We start from the raw sequence: 24,351 nt of genomic DNA on the forward strand, positions 1-24,351 counted from the left end.
AGAGGGGTGAGTTGTATTCAAAAATCCACTAGTTTTTTTTTCTCTGACTCACCTCACTCTTAAGTGTTGAATGGATAAATATGTTTGACATTGCAATGATCTCAATGTATATGTATTTATGTAGGTGTGTATAAGTATGTATGTGAGTGTTGTGGTAGTATTGTTTTCTCTTTTTTATTTTATTATATACTAACCTTAGTAATACTAAATCACTTTTAATGTTCTTCTTCATCTTTTGTCTTTGTCATTTCTTTCTTCTTCTCCTTCTTCCTCTTCTTCCTTTTTATGCCTACATTCGTATCTGTTCGACCATATTTTTACTCCGCTGCTGTGGTTGAGGTTGATGTCTCGCTGGCATATTGACCATATGATGTCCCCCCAAGGGTGATATGGATGGTGACCTTGTCGCCAGGGGTGATAATGAGGGTGAAAATGAAGGTGACATTGCCGTTGAGGTTGAGAAACCTCCAGCTGTTTCATGATTAATGGGTGAGCGGGGTAGCATATATTGTGGTGTGGAACCTAAATGGGTTGTGGCTGTCCCACTCATGTGATGAGGATTATTACCGGGAGGCATGCGCATATTTACCCCGGAACCGGAAAGGACCTGTAAATTTATCGCCCGTGGAGCAACATTTGTCAACATGGGCGGTGGTATTCGTGTCTTGACCACACTGGCAATGGAATGCGCCAGACTTTGTTTACTTTTATTGCTCGACGAGCCACCACTTTGGCCACTATTCACCGAGACATTGTCATCTTTAAGGCGGGCAATTTCGGAGAACACGTGGGCAAGGGGTTGATACTGGGGTCCCCAATCGAGTAGATAATCCCAGTTGTAGCTACCCTTCAACTCCTCTTCGCTGTGTACAATGGAGCTTAGGGACCCTGTCATAGAGGGGCCCACATTGGCAGGATTCACCCCCGGATGATTGCCATAAGCCATGACATGATTGACATTAGGCGCCATATTTGCCGCCGCCGCAGCCTCATCATTGCTGCTGGCCCGATCCGAGGCAGCACCATTGACATCATTTAATTTGGCATAGATTAAATTGGTTATGTCCGCCTCATTGTTCGGATCCTCGGAATACATGTGCAGCGAATCGACCATGGGCAGGGGATGATGAATGTGGGCCTCCTTGTTGGAGCCTGCCATACTGGTACTCGATGCCACTCCCGTTGGATCATTGTCACGATCCACAATACCCAAACGGGCCAGATATTCTTGGGTATTTTGCACGGAGATATCTGAGAGACGTCCGTCCTCTCCCGCTGCCCCAGCCCTTAGGTTGCCCTCGTTGATCATGCGTATTTCTTCATCCTCACCATCATCCTCGGCAGATCCACGTCCACTTGAACCTGACTGCTCGGATCCCGACAGCTCTGAGGTGGTTGCTGCTCCGGAGTTAGAACTCCCCGCATGATTGCCATAGGGAGGAATTTCATCGTATTTGGGTGGGGCAAATTGGGCCGAGGCCATGGCTCCCGATGTGCTGGGATTATTGTTGCCACTGTTAATGGCATTTAGGCCGGAGGCCCGTATGGGTATGGTATCAAAGGCACTGGGGTCCACATAGCTATTGGAATTCCCCACGGGTTCGGTATTCAGATGAGGCTTTACCACATTCCTGGGTTTACGACTACGCATGCGTATAAAGAGGAAGATGCCAGCCACGGCACAGAGAATGAGCAAAACTGCAATTATTAGACCCAGCACCCAGTCGGCAATACCTCCTCCAGATGAGGCAATGCCCCCTGCACTGCTGGCCAAATTGGTGTTAATATCCGCCAAAGGATCCAATGAAATCTCCACCACTGTCATATTGGTAAGGGAACCCTGACGCCCCGAACTGGCCGAGATAACCAAGCTAATGTCCCGGCCATCATCAAAATTATCATCCAACTTCTTCTTCAGGACCACAGCTCCGGTGGTGCGATTCACTTTGAAATAGGCATGCTGGGAACTCAGTTGATATACCACTCTACCATCTGGCCCCTTATCACGATCGGTGGCCGAGACCTGGCCCACAACATAACCCAATGGTAAATAACCACTCGAGGGTGAGGGCATGACAAATCGATAGGTACGTTCGGTAAATTGAGGAGCATATTCATCACGCGAGTCGATTTGTATGCGTACCTTTACCTTGGACGATTTGCCTCCTGTATCCATGGCCCTTAGGATGAAATCAAACCGGCTGCGTTGCTCAAAATCGAAAACGGAGTTTGTGGTGACCACACCGGATTCGGCATCCACACGAAACAGTTTCCAGGCCACATCATCCGAACCCACGGCCTCATGTTCTATGCTGTAGTTCAGGAGGCCATATGTACCCCGATCCAAATCTGTGGCATGGGCCCGAAACACACTCGTGCCCACCGGCTCATTTTCGGCTACAAATTCAATGAATTCCGTCACGGGAAACATGGGCGCATTGTCATTCTCATCCTTGAGAGTCAGGCGAAATGCTCGCAGGGAACACAGGGGATGCCCTAGGGCACTATCACAGGCCCGTATAATCAGTTCATAACACATGGAACCAGTATCGTAGTCTAGCTTGTTGTTAACGAAGAGTACTCCTGTCACCAGGTCAATGGTGAACATACCCTCATCATTGCCGGACATGATTTCATAGACCACCTCCGAGTTGGGTGTATTGTCGGCATCCATATCTATGGCCTGCAGTTGGGCAATGGAATAACGCAAGGGGGCCAATTCACTGACCTCCGCCTCATAACGTGTAGAGTTCACAAATTGTGGAGCATTGTCATTGAAGTCGTCGACGGATACAAAAACATTGATGGCCGAGGTGGAGTTCTCGGCAGCCTGGGAGGCCAACTGCTGCGGCGAGGCCGAGGGATCACTGATGACCAGCCGTAGTTTATACAAATCCATTTGTTCTCGATCCAAGGGTTTCACCAGAATTATGGCCTGCGATTGGAAGACACGAAATCTCCCCTCCTCATTGCCCGACACAATGGTGAACATGAGATTGGAATCACTGAAATCAGTGTTGGCATCCAAAATATCCTGGCTGAGTTTCAGGACCACAGTACCCAAGGAAGCTTGTTCATTAATGTGGGCCCGATAGTGGCTTTGCAGAAACTGGGCCCTGGCCGCATTATGACCTTGGACCTGGACCCTAAGGGTGGTGGAAGATTTCATGGGTGGCTTACCCTTGTCCATGGCCACAATGTTTACAAACAAATCCTCTTGCAGGCCCTCCATCTCTGGCCCTGCCAAACGACTGATGTTGACATACACCGCCCCCGTCTGCTCATTGACACTGAAACCCTTGACAATTGGCTCGATGCTGTAGAGGATTTTGGCATTATCACTCTCCGGCGAATCCAGGTCGGTGGCATTGACACGCAACAGCTCAATATCTGAGGTCAGCGAAGCTGCACTCGCCGACACTTCGGGCAGCATGGCAAAATAGGCTGGCTCTTCGAAAACCGGAGCATTATCATTTTCATCTCCCACACGTACGGTCAGCGTACAACGTGCCTCATGGGCCGCATCCGATGCAATTATTTCCAATTGGTATTCCTGCTGCTGTTCATAGTCCAAGTGACGTTTCAAGACAACTTTGCCGCTGTAACGATCTATGGCAAATATGGACTTAATGTCGGACGATAACAAATCGTCATCTGTGGCAAGAAGCTGGTGGTGGGAATAGTGGTGGTGGTGGTTGTGACTGTGCTGCTGCTGTTGATCGGGCAATTCCATGCTAAAGCGATAGGTTAAGGCCGGATAGGTGTCCACATCATTGGCCGAGATGGTGGTAATCACAGATCCTAATTCAGTGCCTATTAAGTGGAGAAAGGTAAAAAAGAAAAAATCTCTGTCAGATAACAAAACGGGAGTAAGTTCGTCTTCTTTACACTGCCTCAAATCTCTGAGGATTAATTAAAAAAGTTTTGGAATTTAAAGCACTTCAGTATAAATTTAATAACTTGTCAAAGTGTGGTGTTGTGTGGTGGCCTCTAGAGCTCTGCTGCCACTCACCAGCTCAGGCAAACACCAACAAATCAAAATTCCTCAAGCCAACTGTTTTCCAAAGCAAGCAAGCCAGCCAGGCAGCCAGCCAGCAGCAGGCCAAACAAGAACAACACTCATCATCAGCCTCTGCAAGATGGCCAGGAATAGAATGGAAAAACTCACTCAGAACTAGTTTTTCTAGATCATTTCCCAACAGCTTTAACATGGCTTGCCTGCTTTGTTAACCATCATCCTCATCTTCTTCTCTTCTCCCCGACTTACCTTCACCAACATTGATCACACTGTGCGGTGGAAACGTCGGCTGATTATCATTCACATCTACAATATGGACACGTATCGTTGCTGTGCCTGTCATCTGTGGCACCCCCTCATCGGTGGCGATCACTTTGAGCTTGTACATGTCACGAATTTCACGATCCAACACTATGTTCGTCTTAACAATGCCGCTAAAGGCCGGCTCAATGACAAATGCATTATCATGATTGCCATCGACGATGTGATAGAGTATGCGCGAATTGGGGCCCGTGTCCTGGTCGAAAGCAGAGACCTGCACCACAAACGTGCCCTTGTTGTTGCCCTCCCACACGGTGGCCGCATACTGGGTCTGTGTAAACACCGGACTATTATCGTTGACATCTTCCAGCTCCACAATCAGTTCGGCGTAGGCATACAATGGCATGGCACCGCTGTGCGATTCACTTTGGGTCACCAGCATAAGGCGCAGTTCATGCGGCTGTATTGAGGAGGCCAGCAATACGGGGAGCTCATCCATTTCACGTCTACGCAGCGCCCGATTATTGCGAAAGTTCGCCGACAAATCATCAACATCATCTCCCTCCATAACCAAAAAACTGGTGCCATTCTCTCCACCCTCTTCATAGGCCAACGAACGGCCTCGATAATTTTGAAAATATTTTTGATTATTTTGCATTTGTTCCTCCATTGTGCCAGCATAGCGTTCATAATCCAGCTCCCCACTGTTGGCCACCTTAATTTCCCCCGTTACCGGGTCAATGCTAAATGCCTGATTTTCATTACCCGTACCAAAGGAATACACCAGTTTGGCCCTTCTGCCATCCGATCTCAAGGCGGTGACCTGCAGTACCTTTAAACCCTCCTCGGAATTTTCCTTCAACTTCACCCGATAGGTATCGTTTTGAAAACGCAACGAACTTGAACCTTGTGGCAATTCTCCAATCAGCAATTCAATCAAACCCTCCGTCTGCAGTGATGGCTGGCCCTTATCGTGGGCCACCACCTCCAAATGCAGCAGGCGACCCGATTCGCTGGCCAAACTTTGGGTGGCACTCACCACCCCTGTATTTGGGTTAATGCGAAATTTCCCCCTTGTCGATGGGTCATCTTGCTCCTTGAGAGAATAGATAACCTCACCATTTAAACCCAAATCTTTGTCGGTGGCCATAACTTGTACCAATGTCTGGCCGGGTTGTATGAGGGCTGGCACTTGGGCCCGAAAGGGATAACGTTCGAAGAGGGGTTTATTGTCATTCACATCGTCAATGGAGATTTGTACAGGCACACGGGCAGAGCGAGAATCATAGCGACCACCATCTGTTGCCACCACCATGAAGTTGTAGACATGTTGACGCTCGCGATCCAAGGGGCTGCAAGAAAGAGAATAAAAGAACATTTAGAATTAATTTAATATATTTTGGTTTGCTATATTGAAGGTGTGATCATGGCCTATATAAAATCGATCAGTAACCCATCAGACAAAGAAATTTGTTATCAAAATATACAATTTTGATTTGAAATACAATCAGAATCAAATCGCAATTGTGAGAAGACTACTAAGTTTATTTTCAAAATTTTGTTAAAATCTGCCGACCTCATAGAAACCTTGGGTATGGTGAACACTTTTTATGGTACCAACGATTGCCATTATTGCCTAAAAAATTATTTTAAAAAAAATCCCATAATGTCAAAAAATTATTTTCGGAAAAATCCACGATAACAATTTCTTTATTCAAAGTATTTCAGCTCTTTCAGGATTTCAGCCCTCTCCCTTCACCAAATACCAAATAACGTGACATTTAGTACACATAACCAAAGCTATCTTCCTTTATCCATCCTAGACGCCAACAGTGATCTATAATTAGCACCATATATATAGTAATTTTCGAACAATTATAGAGCTCTTATACGTTTCTTCCTTCACTCAATACCCAATTTCGTACTATTTAGTACTTTTCGTACGATTTCAGTACACATTTCCAAAACTGTTCCATATCTCAGACACAACCAATTATCGAAATATAAAATTTCTCGGTTTCTGATCTAGCCCTTCAACCCATATCAAATTTAGTACAGTGTACTTTTCGAAAAACTACTTTCTAAAAACCACCTCATTATCTTATTCCCAGATAACATCAGAGACCTCAATATCAAATTTCAGGATTTTAGCTCTATCCCTGCCAAATTTAGTACCATATAGTACTTTTCGTACAATTTTAGAACACATTTTTAAGGCCATCTCCATATCTGAATTTCAGATACCAACTCAGAACTCAATATCAAATTTCACGGTTTCAGCTCTACCTCTTCACCCAATGCCAAATTTAGTACAATTAAGTCTTTTTTTATTTTCGTAGACACTGGCTCTTTCATCTCTATCCAATACTTAGTTTGTGGTATGTTTCCAAAAGTTATACAACACATTTCCAAATCACCTCCATATCTCAGTCCCAGCTGCGAACAGATACTTTAATATCGAATTTCGGGATTCCAAATTTTTCCTTTCACCTAATACACAATTTAGTATCACTTAGTACTTTTCGTAAAAATGTAGCACACATTTCCAAAATCACCTCCATATCTTAACCACAGACACCAGCAGTACCATCCATATCTAATTTCAGGATTTAAGTTTTATCCCTTCAACCACTACCAACTTCAGTACTACATTTCAAAAACCACCTCCATATGTCCAGGCTTGACATGAACAGTGACCCGAAAACCAAATTTCGGATTTCTATTCAGCCAATACAAAATTGTCCCAAATATAGTACTGTTGAGCACTTTTCGTGCTCTAGTAGTACACATTTCCAAAACCATCTTTTTTTCACGAACGTACCACCAACAGGGACACCATTACAAAACTTTAAAATTCCAGCTTCATCCGTTAACCCTTCACCAAACTATTCCGAATTTAGTACTAGTTCAGGACATTTGGAGTCGATCTAGCGATGTCTGACTGCTGGCTGGTGCGCACTCTCGATGGGAGTATCCGATTTGGTGAAAACTGGGTACATCGCAATATTATTATGAAACTTAACTCTCCCACAAAAGGTTTCAATTTTCAAAAAAAATAAATAAATAAAGAATAATAATAAATAATAAATAATACTAATAATAATAATAATAATAATAATAATAATAATAATATAATAATAATAATAATAATAATAATATAATAATAATAATAATATAATAATAATAATAATAATATATAATAATAATAATAATAATAATAATAGTAATAATAATAATACTAATATAATAATAATAATAATAATAATATAATAATAATAATAATAATAATAATAATAATAATAATAATAATAAATAATAATAATAATAATAATAATAAAATAATAATAATAATAATATAATAATAATAATAATAATAATAATAATAATAATAATAATATAATAATAATATAATAATAATAATAATAATAATAATAATAATAATAATATAATAATAATATAATAATAATAAGTAATCTAATAATAATAATAATAAATAATAATAATAAAATAATAATAATAATAATAATAATAATAATAATAATAAACTAATAATAATAATAATAATATACTAATAATAATAATAATAATAATAATAATAATAATAATAATATAATAATAATAATAATAATAATAATAATAATAATAATATAATAATAATAATAATAATAAATACTAATAATAATAATAATAATAATAATAATAATAATAATAATATAATAATAATAATATAATAATAATAATAATAATAAATAATAATAATAATAATAATAATAATAATAATAATAATAATAATAATAATAATAATAATAATAATAATAATATAATAATAATAATAATATAATAATAATATAATAATCATAATAATAATAATATAATAATAATAATAATAATAATAATATAATACTAATAATAATAATAATAATAATAATAATAATAATAATAATAATAATAATAATAATATAATAATAATAATAATATAGATAAACAAATCAATAATTTTTATTGATCAGAAAGAGAAAGGAGAAATGTCCCACAAAAAAACTCTGGAGCGGTCAAATCAGGTGACCTTTCTAGCCAGTACAAATCGGGAGATCAGGCGCCCGGGAAGTGCATCCTTCAGCATATTGATTTTGGCAAGTACAGTTTGTGCCGTTGCACCGTTCTGTTAGAACACATGTTTTCCAATCCCAACACATCAAGTTGCGGCAAAAAGAAGTCGTTGATCATTGCCTTGTAGCGCTCACCCTTCACAGTAACCATTTGACCCACGACATCTTCGAAGAAAAGAGGTCCGATAATTCCTCCAGCGAAACTGCACACAGTGATTTTGAGCGGGTGTAATGGCTCTTCGTGGGCTACACGCGGATTTTCAATGCCCCAGAAGCGTAAATTTTACTTATTTACGTACCCTCTAAGATGGAAATGGATTGTTATTTTTGATGAAAAATGATCTTCTTCTTGGTGTTGATTAAGGATGGCTTGAGCGTATTTTAGACGCGATTGGCAGTCAGCAACTAACAACTTATGCATTTCCGGACTTTGTACGAAAACAAATTAAAATCTTGTTCCAGAATTTGCTGTAAAGACCGTCGACTGATACCCATTTGCGTGGCACGTCGTCTCGTCGAAGTCGAGGGCGCTTCCATGACATCATCAGCTACAGTACCATTATTCTCTGCAGAACACTCCGGGGTCTGCAGAACACTCCGGGGTCCGCCTGGCAGCATTTTTTGTTGTGCCAGTCCCTTCGAGGCGAGCGGCTAAACGTCCCAGTTGTTCATCAGTAGGCGATGGACGAAATTCACGTCGTGACAAAGTCACCTACCCTTTAATGGTCAAATAAATAGTCAGAAATATTCCACGTTCTGGAGCAGTGTAGCGTAACATTGTTTATTAGCGTGTATTTTGCATGTGCCAAAACAGAACTGATATTAGGGGCCAATCGTAAAATTTATAGCATTTTCTGATAGGAGGATTACATTTGCGCCGCCTTGTATATATTTAAAACTTCTTCTATTTGAACACGATATTCTGACCGGTAAATAACATCCATCAAATTTACACAGTTTCCTTACTTTCAAATAATTTTCTTTGTTTGTTTTTCTTGTCGCCACCTATTCCTCCAACGTTTTTGCGATGTTATTTTCGAGATAATGTAACCAACATTCCACACCTCCCATTACACGGCGATCAAACAGACAAAGATAGATAAAGATAATGTAACCAACATTCCACACCTCCCATTACACGGCGATCAAACAGACAAAGCCAACAACAACAAGAACAAAACACCAAACCAATTTATGTGGCATGTAAATTGAAGTTCTATTTTTCCGTTAGAAAAAATGTCAATGTCAAACAACATCAACACAAGCAACAACAACAAACACCCACACGCTGCTCCCCATCCATCCACCCACCGTTCTCCAACTCTTCACTTCTAATTCTAATTTCACATCATTTGAAATAAACAAACAAAATTGACTTGATGGCTAACTGACTGTTTATTTAGTTGGTGTGATGGTTGTTCGGGTTGGGGTTCGGGTTGCTGTTGCTGTTTTAGCTGTAGCTGTTTCGGGGTTGTTATTGTCGATGTTGTTCGCCACAATGATTAAATCACTTTAAATACAATCATTTCAGGTAAACTGACGAATAACAAACATTTCGTGATGTTGTTGTCGATGTCGAAAATAACAAGAGCACATTCAACACCAATAAGAAGCAGCAGCAAAGACACAACAGCAACAATGGCAACAACAACACATCATTCCAGGGCAATACTTGCGCTACAACATAACAATGAAACGCAGTTGCTTGCATAGGCGAGAGATAGGGAATCCTAGAAAGCAGCCATCAAATGTTACAGCAACAGCAGCGGCAATAACATCTCCCAACAACAGCAACAGACATCAGAAAAAAAAAAAAAAAAAACATTTGTTTGTTTTGTCCCAACACCGGAGCGGAGGTAGAACGAAAATCTCGTTAAAATTATAGAGAACTTTGAGAAAGACCTTAGAGTTTTCCCTGCAGTCTAAGCGTTTTCTTTTTTTGTGGGTTACATGAAGAACACATAGATTTAAATTAGGAAAAGTTAAGATTGTCGAATTTCTGTTTTGCGAACAGAAAAAAAAGATTGTTTGGGAGTCCCACATTATCATTCCAGCGATGATCAATGATGATCATAAAAAACTCATTAGCCTTAACATATTTTGTAAATCTCGAACAATTGTTGCATTTTTTGGCTCTTAATTGGTTTTTGGTGGAAATGGAGAAGATAGGGATTGTCATGATGTGGTTTAGAAGGGATTGCTCAAACAAAAAAAAATGGAACAAAAAACTATGGATGTTCTTTTTGATGACATGTAGGTTGATGTAGGAGTTGGAGATGTATTTTCCTCTTGGGAAAACTATTTATTACTTTATACTGCAACCACTATGAATTTTTGAAGAAATATATTTATACCCTCAGACGTATGACCACAAGGACAGATCAAATCAGAGTACTCCCTTTGGAGTAGATCTTATCAGAAAGTTTGCGCACCGGTCTCGATAAAATTTGGCAAAGATATTTCTGAGCTGTATTTCATATAATTCCCTGTATTTCATATATTTGCGGAACCGGTCTCGATAAAATTTGGCAAAGATATTTCTGAGCTGTATTTCATATATTTCCCTAAATATCGTTGTTACGGAGTGCATATTACGGCTGTGGGTAACAAATATGATAAATCGGATGAACAGTAACAAATATGATAAATCGGATGAACAGTATATATGGGAGCTATGGCTATATCTGAACCGATCTTCACCAAATTTGACATACTGGCTTCTAGACTCAATTCGGTTGTAAGTGCCAAATTTCATCCCATTTGGGCAAATATTAGACGTTTGGTGCACAATCAAAGGTAAATCGGACGAAGTTATATATGGGAGCTATATCCAAATCTGAACCGATCTCGATAAAATTTAGCAAAGGTATTTCTGAGCTTCATTTGATATATTTCCCCAAATATTGTTGTTACAGAGTGCATATTACGGCTGCGGAGGACAAAAATAACAAATCGGATGAACAATATATATGGGAGCTATAGCTATATCTGAACCGATATCGATCAAATTTAACATACTTATTTTCAGGCCCAATTTGGTTGTATGTGCAAAATTCCATACTATTCGGGGTGATATTATCTTGGAGTTCGCCCTTGGGCCAAACAAATGATTTGTGCAAAATTTCATCTGGATCGGGTAATAAGTGCGATTTGTACTTTGTTCACAAAAATACATAGACAGATGGACAGACGAACGGACATGCATAAATCGACTCAGAATGTGATTCTATGCAGATCAGCAAAAGGAACTATTCGTCTATCTCGTTTTCATTTGCCTGTCACAAACAAATGCACAAATAGATAATACCCTGACCAATTTGTGGTGTAGGGTATAATGAGGGTCACTGATGAAGTGTAAGATGGATATACCAGGGTACAAAAAAAAGTGTACAAAAAATACAAAAATGTACTATATTTGGTACCATTTCGTATCATGTGAACGGTTAGAGCTAAAAACGAGAAATTTTGGAATGGTAATCAAATACTCATGTATACGAAAAGTACTAAATTTAGTACAATTTGAATTTGGAGGAACGTGAGATAAAAACATTGCGACAAAGTCAAACGCCATAATTTTTAAATATTTGTTTTTTTAAATTTTATTGAACGAAAGCAAAAAATGTCAGAAATAGCATCAAATTTTAGAATTTGTTTAGATTTGTTTGAATTGGTCACCTTTGGCACAAATTATGGTCTTCAAACGAAACCATCACACGCTGCTCGAATGTTGCTCTGCGCTCTTTTTGCCCATTCCCGGCGAAGCGATTGTTTGAGGTGATCGAAACGTTGGCATTTTTAGTACCAACCTTTATTTCCAAAATACTCCAGATACAATAGTCCAACAGATTGGTATCCGGAGATGTTGATGGTCATTGTGCACTAGAAATGAAGAGAGGAACTTCATTTTGTAACCATTCTTGGGTGGCGTGTGCAGAGTGCGATGGTTCCGAGTCCTGTTAGAATGTCCAAGGTCTGCGGCCAAAATGTTTGCGTGCCCAAGGCTTTAATACAGCCTCCAGAATATTTTCGCGATAATATTTGTCATTTATTCTGAAGCCACAGTCGATTAATACGAGCGGAGAGCGATCATCGGCTGTTATGGAGGACCACACCATCACCATAGCCAGCGCTTGAGTTCTGGTGGCCAATCGAAGGTGCACATTTTCAGCTGACCTCTTTGGCAAGAAAACAGGACCATTTTGTTTGCCTTTGTTTAAAAACTGCTGGACAACGAATTTTTTTCTCATCGGAGAAACCCAAATTCGGCAGTTCACCACTTTCGGCCAAGCGTAGCAACTCTTTAGCTCTTTTGAGTCTATTTTCTTTCTGTTGTGGTGTAAGTTCTTCCATTTTTTAAATTTCGATGGCTTTACCCCGAGCTCATTTTTCAATATTTGCCGAACGGAAATTCGATATGTTCAGCTCACGATCCATTTTTCGGCCACTGCGACGCGGGTTTCGATCAAGTAACTTCTTTATTTTCGAACCATTTCTTCTAATGCTGCTGTTTTCTTCCGTCCACTGGAATGCTCTATCGATAGCCACTTGTGGTTTTCCAGCCAAATATAAAGAAATCACACTATCACGCTTGAATTCCATTACGAATAACTTTTTTCTGGGAAAACCCTCGCCAAAATGCTTTTGTACGCTTGCAAACAATATAATGAGCTGTCACTGGAATAATTTTAACAGTTGTCGGAAGAAATGACATCTGTTTGAAATTGGTTGCAGTTTTTTCATTTCACCCTGTAGTTATTTCGGTGTGGCATTTTTTGGCCGTATCAAATGATAAATAACCTCTCTGGCCATATGGCTGAGGGTGGGGGTATAATTACTTTATACTGACTGAATTAACGATTCAGCAATGACCAGACGAAACCGCGAACCTAGAATCGTGAAAATTTGGCCCAAGGTCACTCTTGGTCCGAATATTTCAGATAAGGCTGCCAAAAAAGTCTAACACGAAATGTGGGAACAGATCTAACATTTTTAAGTGGACTTGTCGCTGACCTTCGTCAGCGGGCACCTGCTAGTGTGAAATATTATTTTAAGTTTAAATATTTAATTACTGCTCCCTTAAGCTATCAAGACTAATAACGTCTACATAATATTCTTTCAGGAACTGTAAAAACCTCCAGATTTTTTGAGAATCATTCTGAATGAATTCCATAACTTACATTTTTAAGGATCTCTTTTAGGGAACAGGTTTTTATGAGACCTGAGATTTAAAGGATAGTATTTTAGAGAAATATTCTATCTATAGCTGTAAGAACATGGATATTGAAGATTACTTTTGCTGTCCGATTGTCAATTTTTTCTTATAAATTTTGTTTATAGTCTTGTCGAATTTTGGATTTTGCCGGAATGTGCATTTTCTACAGCTATCAGAAAAGCGAATCATAGCTGTCAGATTGTGGGCTAAAAAAGAAATATTAAAAATAAGAAATTATTCACAGCTATCAGAACTACGATTTTAAAAAATAATTTGAGAATATAAATGTCCTGAAGCTATAAGAGGAATGGAGAAATGGATTTTAACTACATGTTTTTACGTCGAATTTAAAGAGTAATTTGAGAATATTAATTCTGTGTCTATTAGAAATTTGAATTTTAGGGCTCACCTCCAATAGATTTTATTTCGGCAAACTGAAATTTGATTTTTGATTAGTTTCCATATCACCAAGTAAATTGATATATGCCGCTCATCTTTGCAATGCCATAAAAATCATAAAAAAGTTCATAACCATTTTCAAAGCGATCTAGCGAGGTCCTATTGGCCTTTATAGGTTTACATCAAAATTTTGTCTCAATTGCTTAATTTTTTTTTTTCTCAGATATGGAAAGAATTGACAATAAAACATTGCCTTGCAACCACTGTGGTTTGCTGCCACAAATGCAATTTCTTATTACATCTCTGATACATCCAATCCATGATTTATATTTAAATCCCACTGAAAAGCCAAGTCACACATCCCCAGCCACATAAAGACAAATGTAAAAAATACATAATTTTTCTTCACATCTTATTTCAAACCGAAAAAAAACTGAAGAAAAGTAAAAGAAAAAAAAAACGAACTTGAAAAAATAACTAACATGTCGGACGGCAAGTCTGTTGTTGTTGTGGTGTACTCCCGGCTCGAACAAGTTGTAATAAATCATCATTTTTTAATCAGCAACTGTCACATGTTAGTCCAAAACATTTTGCCACAAATTAAGCACTTCTTGATAAAAATGCCGCACTTCAATATCAAATGTGTTGTGCTTTTTTATTTTTCGCGCGTCTCCGTTTTTTTTTGTTGTTGTTCCAGAAAAAAGAAAAAAGAGAGGAAACAAAAAATTGTTGTACACCACCGTCCGGTATCACTACCACCACCACTTCCACCATCAACAGCAATCGTATCATAAAGAAAAAGAGGTGGAAGACAACAATCACAAGTGGAGAACAAACAAGTAAAAAAGCAGTAAGTTCGGCCGGGCCGAACTTTGAATACCCTCCACCATTTGGAACGAATTAGAAAAATTTTCAAAAAAATAAAATCCAATAAAAATTCTTTTAAAATCTTTAAAATATCTAATATAGGAAGGTGGATTTTCAGACAATTCTGATGAAAAATGTGGGTCAAATCATAAAATACCGAATATCGGGAGGTACCGTTATATGGGGGATATACGATATCGTGGACCTGTATAGACAATTCTCTCTCAGGGGGTGAAGTACTCACAAGGAACTACTTGTGTTGATTTTAAAACAATTCCATTGAAAAGCGTGGCTAATATCATCAAAATACCGAATATCAGAGGTTACAGTTATATGGGGGATATACGATATCGTGGACCTATATAGATACTTCATTTTGAGGAGGTAAAATGACCACAAGGGACTCCTTTTGTGGATTTTCAGACAATTCCGTTGAAAAATGTGGGTAAAATCATCAAAATACCAAATATCGGGGGTACCGTTATATGGGGGCTATACGATATTGTGGACCTATATAGATAATTCTCTGCCGAGGTATAAAGTACCCACAAGGAACTCCTTGTGTGGATTTTCAGACAATTCCGTTGAAAAATGTGGGTAAAATCATCAAAATACCGAATATCGCGGGTTACCGTTACATGGGGGCTATACGATATTGTGGACCTATATAGATAATTCTCTGCCGAAGTATAAAGTACCCACAAGGAACTCTTTGTGTGGATTTTCAGACAATTCCGTTCAAAAATGTGGGTAAAATCTTCAAAATACCGAATATCGGGGGGTACCGTTATATGGGGGCTATACGATATTGTGGACCCATATAAATAATTCTCTGCCGAGGTATAAAGTACCCACAAGGAACTCCTTGTGTGGATTTTCAGACAATTCCGTTGAAAAATGTGGGTAAAATCATCAAAATACCGAATATCGGGGGTACCGTTGTATGGGGGCTATACGATATTGTGGACCTATATAGATAATTCTCTGACGAGGTATAAAGTACCCACAAGGAACTTCTTATGTGGATTTTCAGACAATTTCGTTGAAAAATGTGGGTAAAATCATCAAAATACCGAATATCGGGGGGTACCGTTACATGGGGGCTATACGATATTGTAGACCTATATGGACAATTCTCTTCCTAGGTATAAAGTACCCACAAGGAACTCCTTGTGTGGATTTTCAGACAATTCCGTTGAAAAATGTGGGTAAAATCATCAAAATACCGAATATCGGGGGGTACCGTTATATGGGTGCTATACGATATTGTGGACCTATATGGACAATTCTCTGCCGAGGTATAAAGTACCCACAAGGAACTCTTTGTGTGGATTTTCAGACAATTCCGATGAAAAATGTGGGTCAAATCATAAAATACCGAATATCGGGAGGTACCGTTATATGGGGGATATACGATATCGTGGACCTGTATAGACAATTCTCTCTCAGGGGGTGAAGTACTCACAAGGAACTACTTGTGTGGATTTTCAGACAATTCCGTTGAAAAATGTGGGTAAAATCATCAAAATACCGAATATCGGGGGGTACCGTTACATGGGGGCTATATGATATCGTGGACCTATATGGACAATTCTCTGCCGAGGTATAAAGTACCCACAAGGAACTCCTTGTGTGGTTTTTTAGACAATTCCGTTGAAAAATGTGGGTAAAATCATCAAAATACCGAATATCGGGGGGTACCGTTACATGGGGGCTATATGATATCGTGGACCTATATGGACAATTCTCTGCCGAGGTATAAAGTACCCACAAGGAACTCCTTGTGTGGATTTTCAGACAATTCCGTTGAAAAATGTGGGTAAAATCATCAAAATACCGAATATCGGGGGGTACCCTTACATGGGGGCTATACGATATCGTGGACTTATATAGACAATTCTCTGCCGAGGTATAAAGTACCCACAAGGAACTCCTTGTGTGTTTTTTCAGACAATTCCGTTGAAAAATGTGGGTAAAATCATCAAAATACCGAATATCGGGGGGTACCGTTATGTGGGGGCTATACGATATCGTGGACCGATATAGCCCATCTTCGAACTTGACCTGCCTGCAGACAAAAGAGAGATCTGTGCAAAATTTTAGCTTCCTATCTTAATTCGTTTAGACTGTAGCGTGATTACAACAGACGGACAGACGGACGGACAGGGCTAAATCGTCTTAGAATTTTACGCTGATCAAGAATATATATACTTTGTTGGGGCTAAAATGATTATTTCGATGAGTTACAAACGGAATGACAAAGTTAATATACCCTCCATACCTTTTTTGGTGGAGGGTATAAAAAATGGCTAAAAGGAAAATATCAGTGCTTTATTGAGCCCTGTTTCAATGGAATTGCCAATAACAAGTGGCCCTGATCTTGGTCACTGTTTTTTGGTTTCGTTTTTTTTGCCCCATGAACATCTCATCTCGCAGTAGATTTCGATGGATGGAATTGAAGACGAATTTACTTTTCGTATCCTTTAATATGAATGTATCGGTTTTTTTATTTTCGTTTGCCTCGTAAGCGGCAGTAACAAGACCAATCAGACAAAACTACAACCCAACTAAAAAAAAGTTCGACGTCTTCTTCATTTTATGTTAAATAAATTTATGTATTGTTTTTTATCCTTAAGATAGGAGAGAGAGAGAGCTCAAATATGTAAGGTTGCCTGCTGCCAGGACCCCTCAAGTTTTCTGGTTGTGATGTGGCCTATTCGCAAGTTGTTAATGTTGATTAACCCTAGTTTCGTTTTATGGGGAATTTGTTTTGTCAATTGTTGTTGTTGGAGTAATGTCAAAGTTAAATTGTAAGATTTATATTTCTACTCTACAGGTGGTATGAAAAAAAATTTAAAATTGCTATGATCCTTGAAAAGGCCAAGGATACGGTGCCTCAAGCTCTATATTAATAATAAATGTAGTATTTATTTTAAGCACACAGGAAATAGTTCTTTCTGAGTCTGACTTAAACCCTTTGTATAGAATACAATAACACTTCCAAAGTCCTGGGTATAAGTTATACCCTTTCATTGAAAGTTCACGCTCCAAAGATATCTCCTGGAAAAAAATTTGAGAAAATGTAAAACCCCAAAATATTTCCAAAAATGGAAAAAATCCAAAAAATTATAGAAAATTCAGCAAAAATAATTTTAAAGAAAATCATGGTCTCTACAGAATTTTTAAACAAGCAATCACAGGCTACAATCGGATGTGGGAGATCATTTGATACCCTACAACACGTTATAATGTATTGGAAAATGCCCTCAGGTCCAAACTCATTTTAATCGATTTAGTTTTTTAAATAACAAACATTTTAACTTGGATTTTTGACCGTTGGCATTAGCCCTATATTAACGTCATATGTCGCGCGGAAAGATATTCAAAAATATATCACAATTGTGGCCAATTTTACACACTAAATATGATCCGATGGCCATCCAAAATGGCAGACTTATGCTCTGTAACCTCGTGCGAAATTTCGTCTCGATTAGTCTTTAATTGTGAACTGTAGAGCGATTGCAAGGTTAGAAAAATTTTCATTTGTTTTGTGACCATTAGCGTGAAAAACAAGAAACTTTTATTTTGGCCCTAACCCAATCCACATGGAAAATTTATTGAGGATCAGACGATAATTGCGATCTGTATGGAATACCCCCAACACATAGTATTGTAGGGAGTAAAAATAAATATTAAATGTCTAAATGAAAAAATCTCATGCATTAAAGTATGACTAAACATTGGCGTATTTTAATGCGATTTTTTAGATTTTGTCCTTTCTGCCAAGAGACCATTCTGAATTGGCGAGAATGGTCAAAATCAGTATGTCTTCAAAAATCTTTCATTTTAAACGTAGTCGTGGAGGATATAATTAAATAATCATTGTATAATGGAACCACATTCAATCTTTCTACCCAAGACTATTTCAACCTCTAAATAAGTTAGCTCTCGATACCTACAATGACATAATATCGAATTTTGGCATTCCAGCTCTTCACATTCAATCAATACCAAATTATAGAACACATTTTCCATACAATCTCCATAACAAATCTAAGGATTCCAACCCTTTTCCTGCGCCCAATACCAAATTTAGTACTATTTCGTACAAACATAGGACACATTTCCAAACCAGCTGCAAATATCAAACACAGATACCATCAGTAATCAAAATATCAAATTTTAGAGTTGTATATCTATTCCTTCATTCAATACGAAATATAGTACCATTAAGTTCGTTTCGTACAATTATAGTACACATTTCCGAAACCACCTCTAACACCAAATTTCAGAGTTCAAACACTATCCAATACCAAATGGTACCGAATATAGTACTATTTAGTACTTTTCGTGTTCTTGTAGTACACATTTAAAATATCTGTTTTTGTTGTTGTTGTATATTGTTGACCTGTTATATTTATTTTACTTATTTGGTTAATTGCTTGGCTTAAGGTCATTAAAAAACTATGTTTTTTTTTTTTTTTTTTTGAATTTTTTCCTTTTTATTCATCCAATATTTCGATTTCCTCCGGAAATCATCTCCATCTTCTTTATCACAAACATTCTACCAATACAAAATTGTAATACCATCCACCATAGTATGGAGGGCATATTAAGTTTGTCATTCCGCTAGCAACACCTCGAAATATACATTTTAGACCCCACAAAATATATATATTCTCGATCAGCATAAAATTCTAAGATTTTGCGATGTCTGTCCGTATGTCCTTCTGTGGAAATCACTCTAGCTTCCGAACGAATTGAAGTAGGTCGATAAAATTTTACTCAAATGTGTATTATATCTGCAGGACTTTTGGTATTGAAAATGGGTGATGTACAGACTGTGACAGAAAATTGTCTATGCAGGTTCAGGTCTTCGTATAGGCCCCATATATCAGTACCTCCCTATATTCGGTATTTCGACGGGTTTAGGTACAATACCCACCGAAATTGTTTGAGATGCCTATTTGAAGTTCATAATGGATGCTACAGCCTATGACAGAACATCCAGGTCTTCGCACTGATTTTATCTACATTGTTCACCATTTATTTCATGGTTCGAATTTTAAAATCGTAATGGCTTTTGACAAACAATGCCTATGTAGGTCCACGTCGTATAGACCCCAACATTACGGTTATATTCGGTATTTTTAAAATGTTAATAGAATTGTTTAAGGATTTTACTTTTTGAAAATATCCAAATTAGTTCCAATGATGGAGGGTATTCTAAATTCGGTCCGGCCAAACTTACTGTTTTTTAACTTGTTAATTTCAGCTTCATCCCCTCACCCTAACCAAACTATTCCAAATTTAGTACAGTTAGTAAGCATGCGGGGATTATGAAACGTTCGAGCATTGGGCCAGCGTTTGTAAATATATGAGATACTAGTTCTTAGGGAATGTCACCATACCTGACTTCTATCAGATCATGGTAAATGAAATAAAACAGATAAGGAATTTTGTTAAGACCACTTAATTTCTACTAGAATTTAATGTAAACTGCCGTCTTCTTTTAACTAGGCCTATAATGGATTAAGTGTATGTCCAACAGGACATGTTGCAATTTTTTCGGCCCTCTTTTCAACCTAACCTAGTACGCATTTCCAAAACAACATTCATATATTGAACTTACTTTCCAACCTTGATTCTCATATCAAATTTCTTTAGTTCGTGTTTTTTCTCATGCTAATTTTTTAGCTCAGTTTTTACCTCTATTCGTTCACATAATACCAACTATTACCATTTCAGAAGTATAGTGCCACTTTAGAATTTTTCGTAACTTTCGAATTTTCAAAAACCCTTTGATACATTTATCCTGCACTCCATCAGTGATTCTCATTCTATTTTATACCGTTTGTCCAATATCAGGTATTACATTTTTAGCACATTTTGTACTTAAAATTCTAGTTCAGCTGTTTTGTTTGGGCGTTAATTTTAAGGCCAGTCGCTACTCTTTTATAATAGGTAAAATCTATACCTATTTAGTTTTATATCCGGTGTATTGGCTATCAGCGTCAATGTAACGGTCAGAAGCGACTTTTTCGTGCATATGTGATTTCTCTCGGTATTAAAAATATTCACGGTTGGACTTATGGTGCATTTCACCCATTAAACATTATCCGATGACCATCCAAATTGGTAGGCCTCTACCGTGTCTTAAACTCTTACCTCATGCAAACTTCCATTGGTCTATAATTGTAACCCATGAATCAACTGTTAAATCAGGATTTTTTATATAATATTTATATAAAAATCATATGCCTAAACTAAGATAAAGACAATTAAAAAAATATTTATAGAATTCACCACGTCCACGAGGCGCCAGAAAATTACTTAGAAGGAAATAAAAGTTTCCGATATACTGTCAAAAATATTAATAAATGAAAAATTGATGACTCGTAGACACAATTGAAATATATTCAAATACACACTAGCCGAACTATTCCAAAATCAAAAATAATTTAATAAAAAACTCAGGGTCACCGTTAAAAAGATGAAAATATCTTCGACACTAAGGTACCAAAAAAAATCAGATTTCTGATACTCTATAAAAAAATAAAAAAACATGCCAAAGTCAAGTCTACGAGACACTAAAAATAACATTTATATCAGAGTAATTTATCTGAGTCGAGATGAAAAAATATTTCTAGAGAAATCCATGACCTGAAGGTACCATTAAAAATGCTCATAGAAAAATCCACTTAAACAAGACACCTCAAAAATAATTAAAGAAAAATTAATGACTCAAAAATATTAAAAGAAGAAACCGATGCCTTTAAGACACCATTAGCATATATTCATAGAGAAATCGACTAGAACCAACCCCTGTAAAAATCCATGTGTCTGAGATGTCACTAAAATATTGTTATAAAAAATATCCGCATCTCGAAAACAACTTTACAAAATATTGATCATAGATTTCGGCAACGATTACCGTCTTGACTACGACCCTGCCAAAAAAGTCAACAAAAATTCTGTAGTCTATCAATTAAGTTCTGAAAATGGTAGTTTGAAATTTTGGATTTCGGATGTGATTGTAATTGTAAATCAAGCTTTTTCTAATCAAGGTGTCTTCTTTTGCTGTTAATTTTTTTTTTTTTTTGAATTTATAGACAAATATTTATTTTCTGGCCAAAATACACTTCTCCAGCATTCATTGAAATGTAAAATTTGTGAAACATTTTTTTGTTCTTTTTTCTCATCTTTTTTAAAGGATTCCAAGCAGAAAAATTCCACGAGACTAATTAGCCTCCTGTGTGGCCATATTAAATAGGCCCTGATTCTAATATTAATTTCTCATGATTTTTAAAGAATTATTTTTACAATAGAGAATATATATTACGCACTTTGAGAAAAAAAATTATACTCTATGCTATAAATTCTTTAACGACTTGAATACCATCATAAGACAGACAAGTGGTGCTGGTTGAAGTGAAACTATCAATGTCCCAAAAAATATTTTTTATAAAATGTTCATTGAGGTAGTATAGGGAACCCCTAGGTCGGCTATACCTTTCCCTAAGAAAACAAAAAAAAACACAGAAAACGAACAAAAAACTTCTCTCTGACAACAGCAGCAGCAGCCAAACAACATTGAAAATTGTTGCAGAACAATTTATTTTTGCAATTGTTGTCATCATTGATTGTCCATATGAATAAATTTGCACCAGAGGGGGTCCAACAACCGACACCGACAGGCAAGGCAGCCTCACTCACTCACTCACTGACTGACTGACTGGCCGCCTGACTCAGTGAGAGAGTAAATCTGAACTATACCGAAGGGGGCACATAGTTAAAAATACAGACTCCAACATATATATTTTGCTGTAACCCTTAACGTCAGCGCCGTTTTTGTGCTGTAAATGTTTTTGTTAAAAGGTTTTTCTGGTTTATTTTTAGACAGCCAGCCAGCAACAACGATTTACTAGTTTATGCCAACAACAAAATGGAAACAGCATGTCTTGATTTAATTTCAGAGTTTTTTGTTTTTCTCTCTCTCTCTCTGGTTGAGGCCCCAAAAAATATGGCGACCTTTAAGTAATGTACAATTGTTGTAGCAACATATAACATTGCCGCGCACAAAAAAAAAAATCTGAACAACGAACCCTGCCTGCCACATCAAACAACGAAATAAACCCACCAACCTGGCAGACAGACATTGACTATGATTGGGAGCTGGAAAAAAAAACATGACATCGTTATTGTTATTTCTTGCAGGGCACAAAAAGTGGGAAATTCAAAAAAAAAAAAAACAACGCAAAAAACGGAAACAATTTTAAAATCGAACTAAAGACAAGGACGAATTGGAAATACTCTTTGAAACAAAAAAAGATTTTCACAACGATCCTTTTGAGGATTTCAATTTCCCAGCTCTGAAACTTTATTTTAACCCATTCGTTACGATGGCATATGCTTATTTTTTAAACCCCACACCACATAGTGGTAAAGGTATTTTTCGGATACCAATCCGGAGATTGGTGGCCATTGGGCGCTGGAAATGAAGCGAGGAACCTCATTTTGTAACCCTTCTTGGATGGCGCGTTCTGAGTGCGATGGTGATGAGTCCTGTTAGAATGTCCAAGGTCTGAGGCCAAAATGTTTGCTTGCCGAAGGCTTTAGTACACTCTTCAGAATATTTTCGCAATAATATTCTGATGCCACGGTCGATTAATACGAGTGGAGAACGACCATCGGCTGTTATGGCGGCCCACATCATCACCATGGCCGGCGCTTGAGTTCTGGTGACCAACCGAAGGTGCACATTTTCAGCTGACCTCTTTGGCAAGTAAACACGATCATTTTGTTTGCCTTTGTTTACAAACTGTTGGACAACGAATGTTTTTTCATGGAGAAGGATAGTCCCATAGTTACTTTTAAGGATTTTCATAGAATCACTTTCAGAGGCGATTTATGTATGTCAGAGACGTCCTTCTGCCTGTCCATGTATTTTTGTGAAAAAATACAGGTCGCATTTATTATCCAATTGAGATGAAATTTTCCAAACAATTTTTTTTGGCCCAAGGACGAACCCTATTGAAATTGGTGAGAATTGGTTAGAATTTTGGTATAGCTCCCATAAATATTTTCAACGGGTTAATTGGATATCAGTCCAAATGTCCTAAATTTTGGCACATCCAGCCGAATTCAGTCTAAAAGCAAGTATATCAAAATTTGGAGAAAATCGGTTCAGATAGCTATAGCTCCCATATATATGTTTCATCCGATTTGGGGTTTTAAGTGCCAGACATGCGTAATATACATTTCACAAGAATGATATTTAGTACCAAATAACTTATGGAGTTCAAAAATACCCCTGTCATATTTTATCAAGATCGGATCTGATTAGGATATAGCTCTCATGTGTATCTTTATCCGATATCAGGTTTATTATGCACCAAATGGTCAATATCAGTCCAAATGACCAGGATTTTTGCGCATTCGACCGAATTCAGTCTAGAAGCAAGTATTATAAATTTGGTAAAAAT

The 24,351-nt window shown here is 37.6% G+C and overlaps 1 protein-coding gene across 1 annotated transcript in view; it reads right to left on the reverse strand.

Annotated features, from left to right (window-relative positions):
- Nucleotides 1-289: 289 nt before the first annotated feature.
- The window catches only part of LOC101889189 (protein dachsous), a 472,944-nt gene continuing 448,882 nt past the window's right edge, over nt 290-24,351 (reverse strand). Inside the window, exons 12-13 of the mRNA XM_059121118.1 lie at nt 4,268-5,631; nt 290-3,813 (exon numbers count right to left, since the gene is read on the reverse strand). Coding sequence (XP_058977101.1) covers nt 290-3,813; nt 4,268-5,631 — 4,888 coding nt within the window. The remainder of the gene's footprint in view (nt 3,814-4,267; nt 5,632-24,351) is intronic.

This window comes from Musca domestica, unplaced genomic scaffold (assembly GCF_030504385.1).
Source record: "Musca domestica strain aabys unplaced genomic scaffold, Musca_domestica.polishedcontigs.V.1.1 19, whole genome shotgun sequence".
Classification (NCBI taxonomy): domain Eukaryota; kingdom Metazoa; phylum Arthropoda; class Insecta; order Diptera; family Muscidae; genus Musca; species Musca domestica.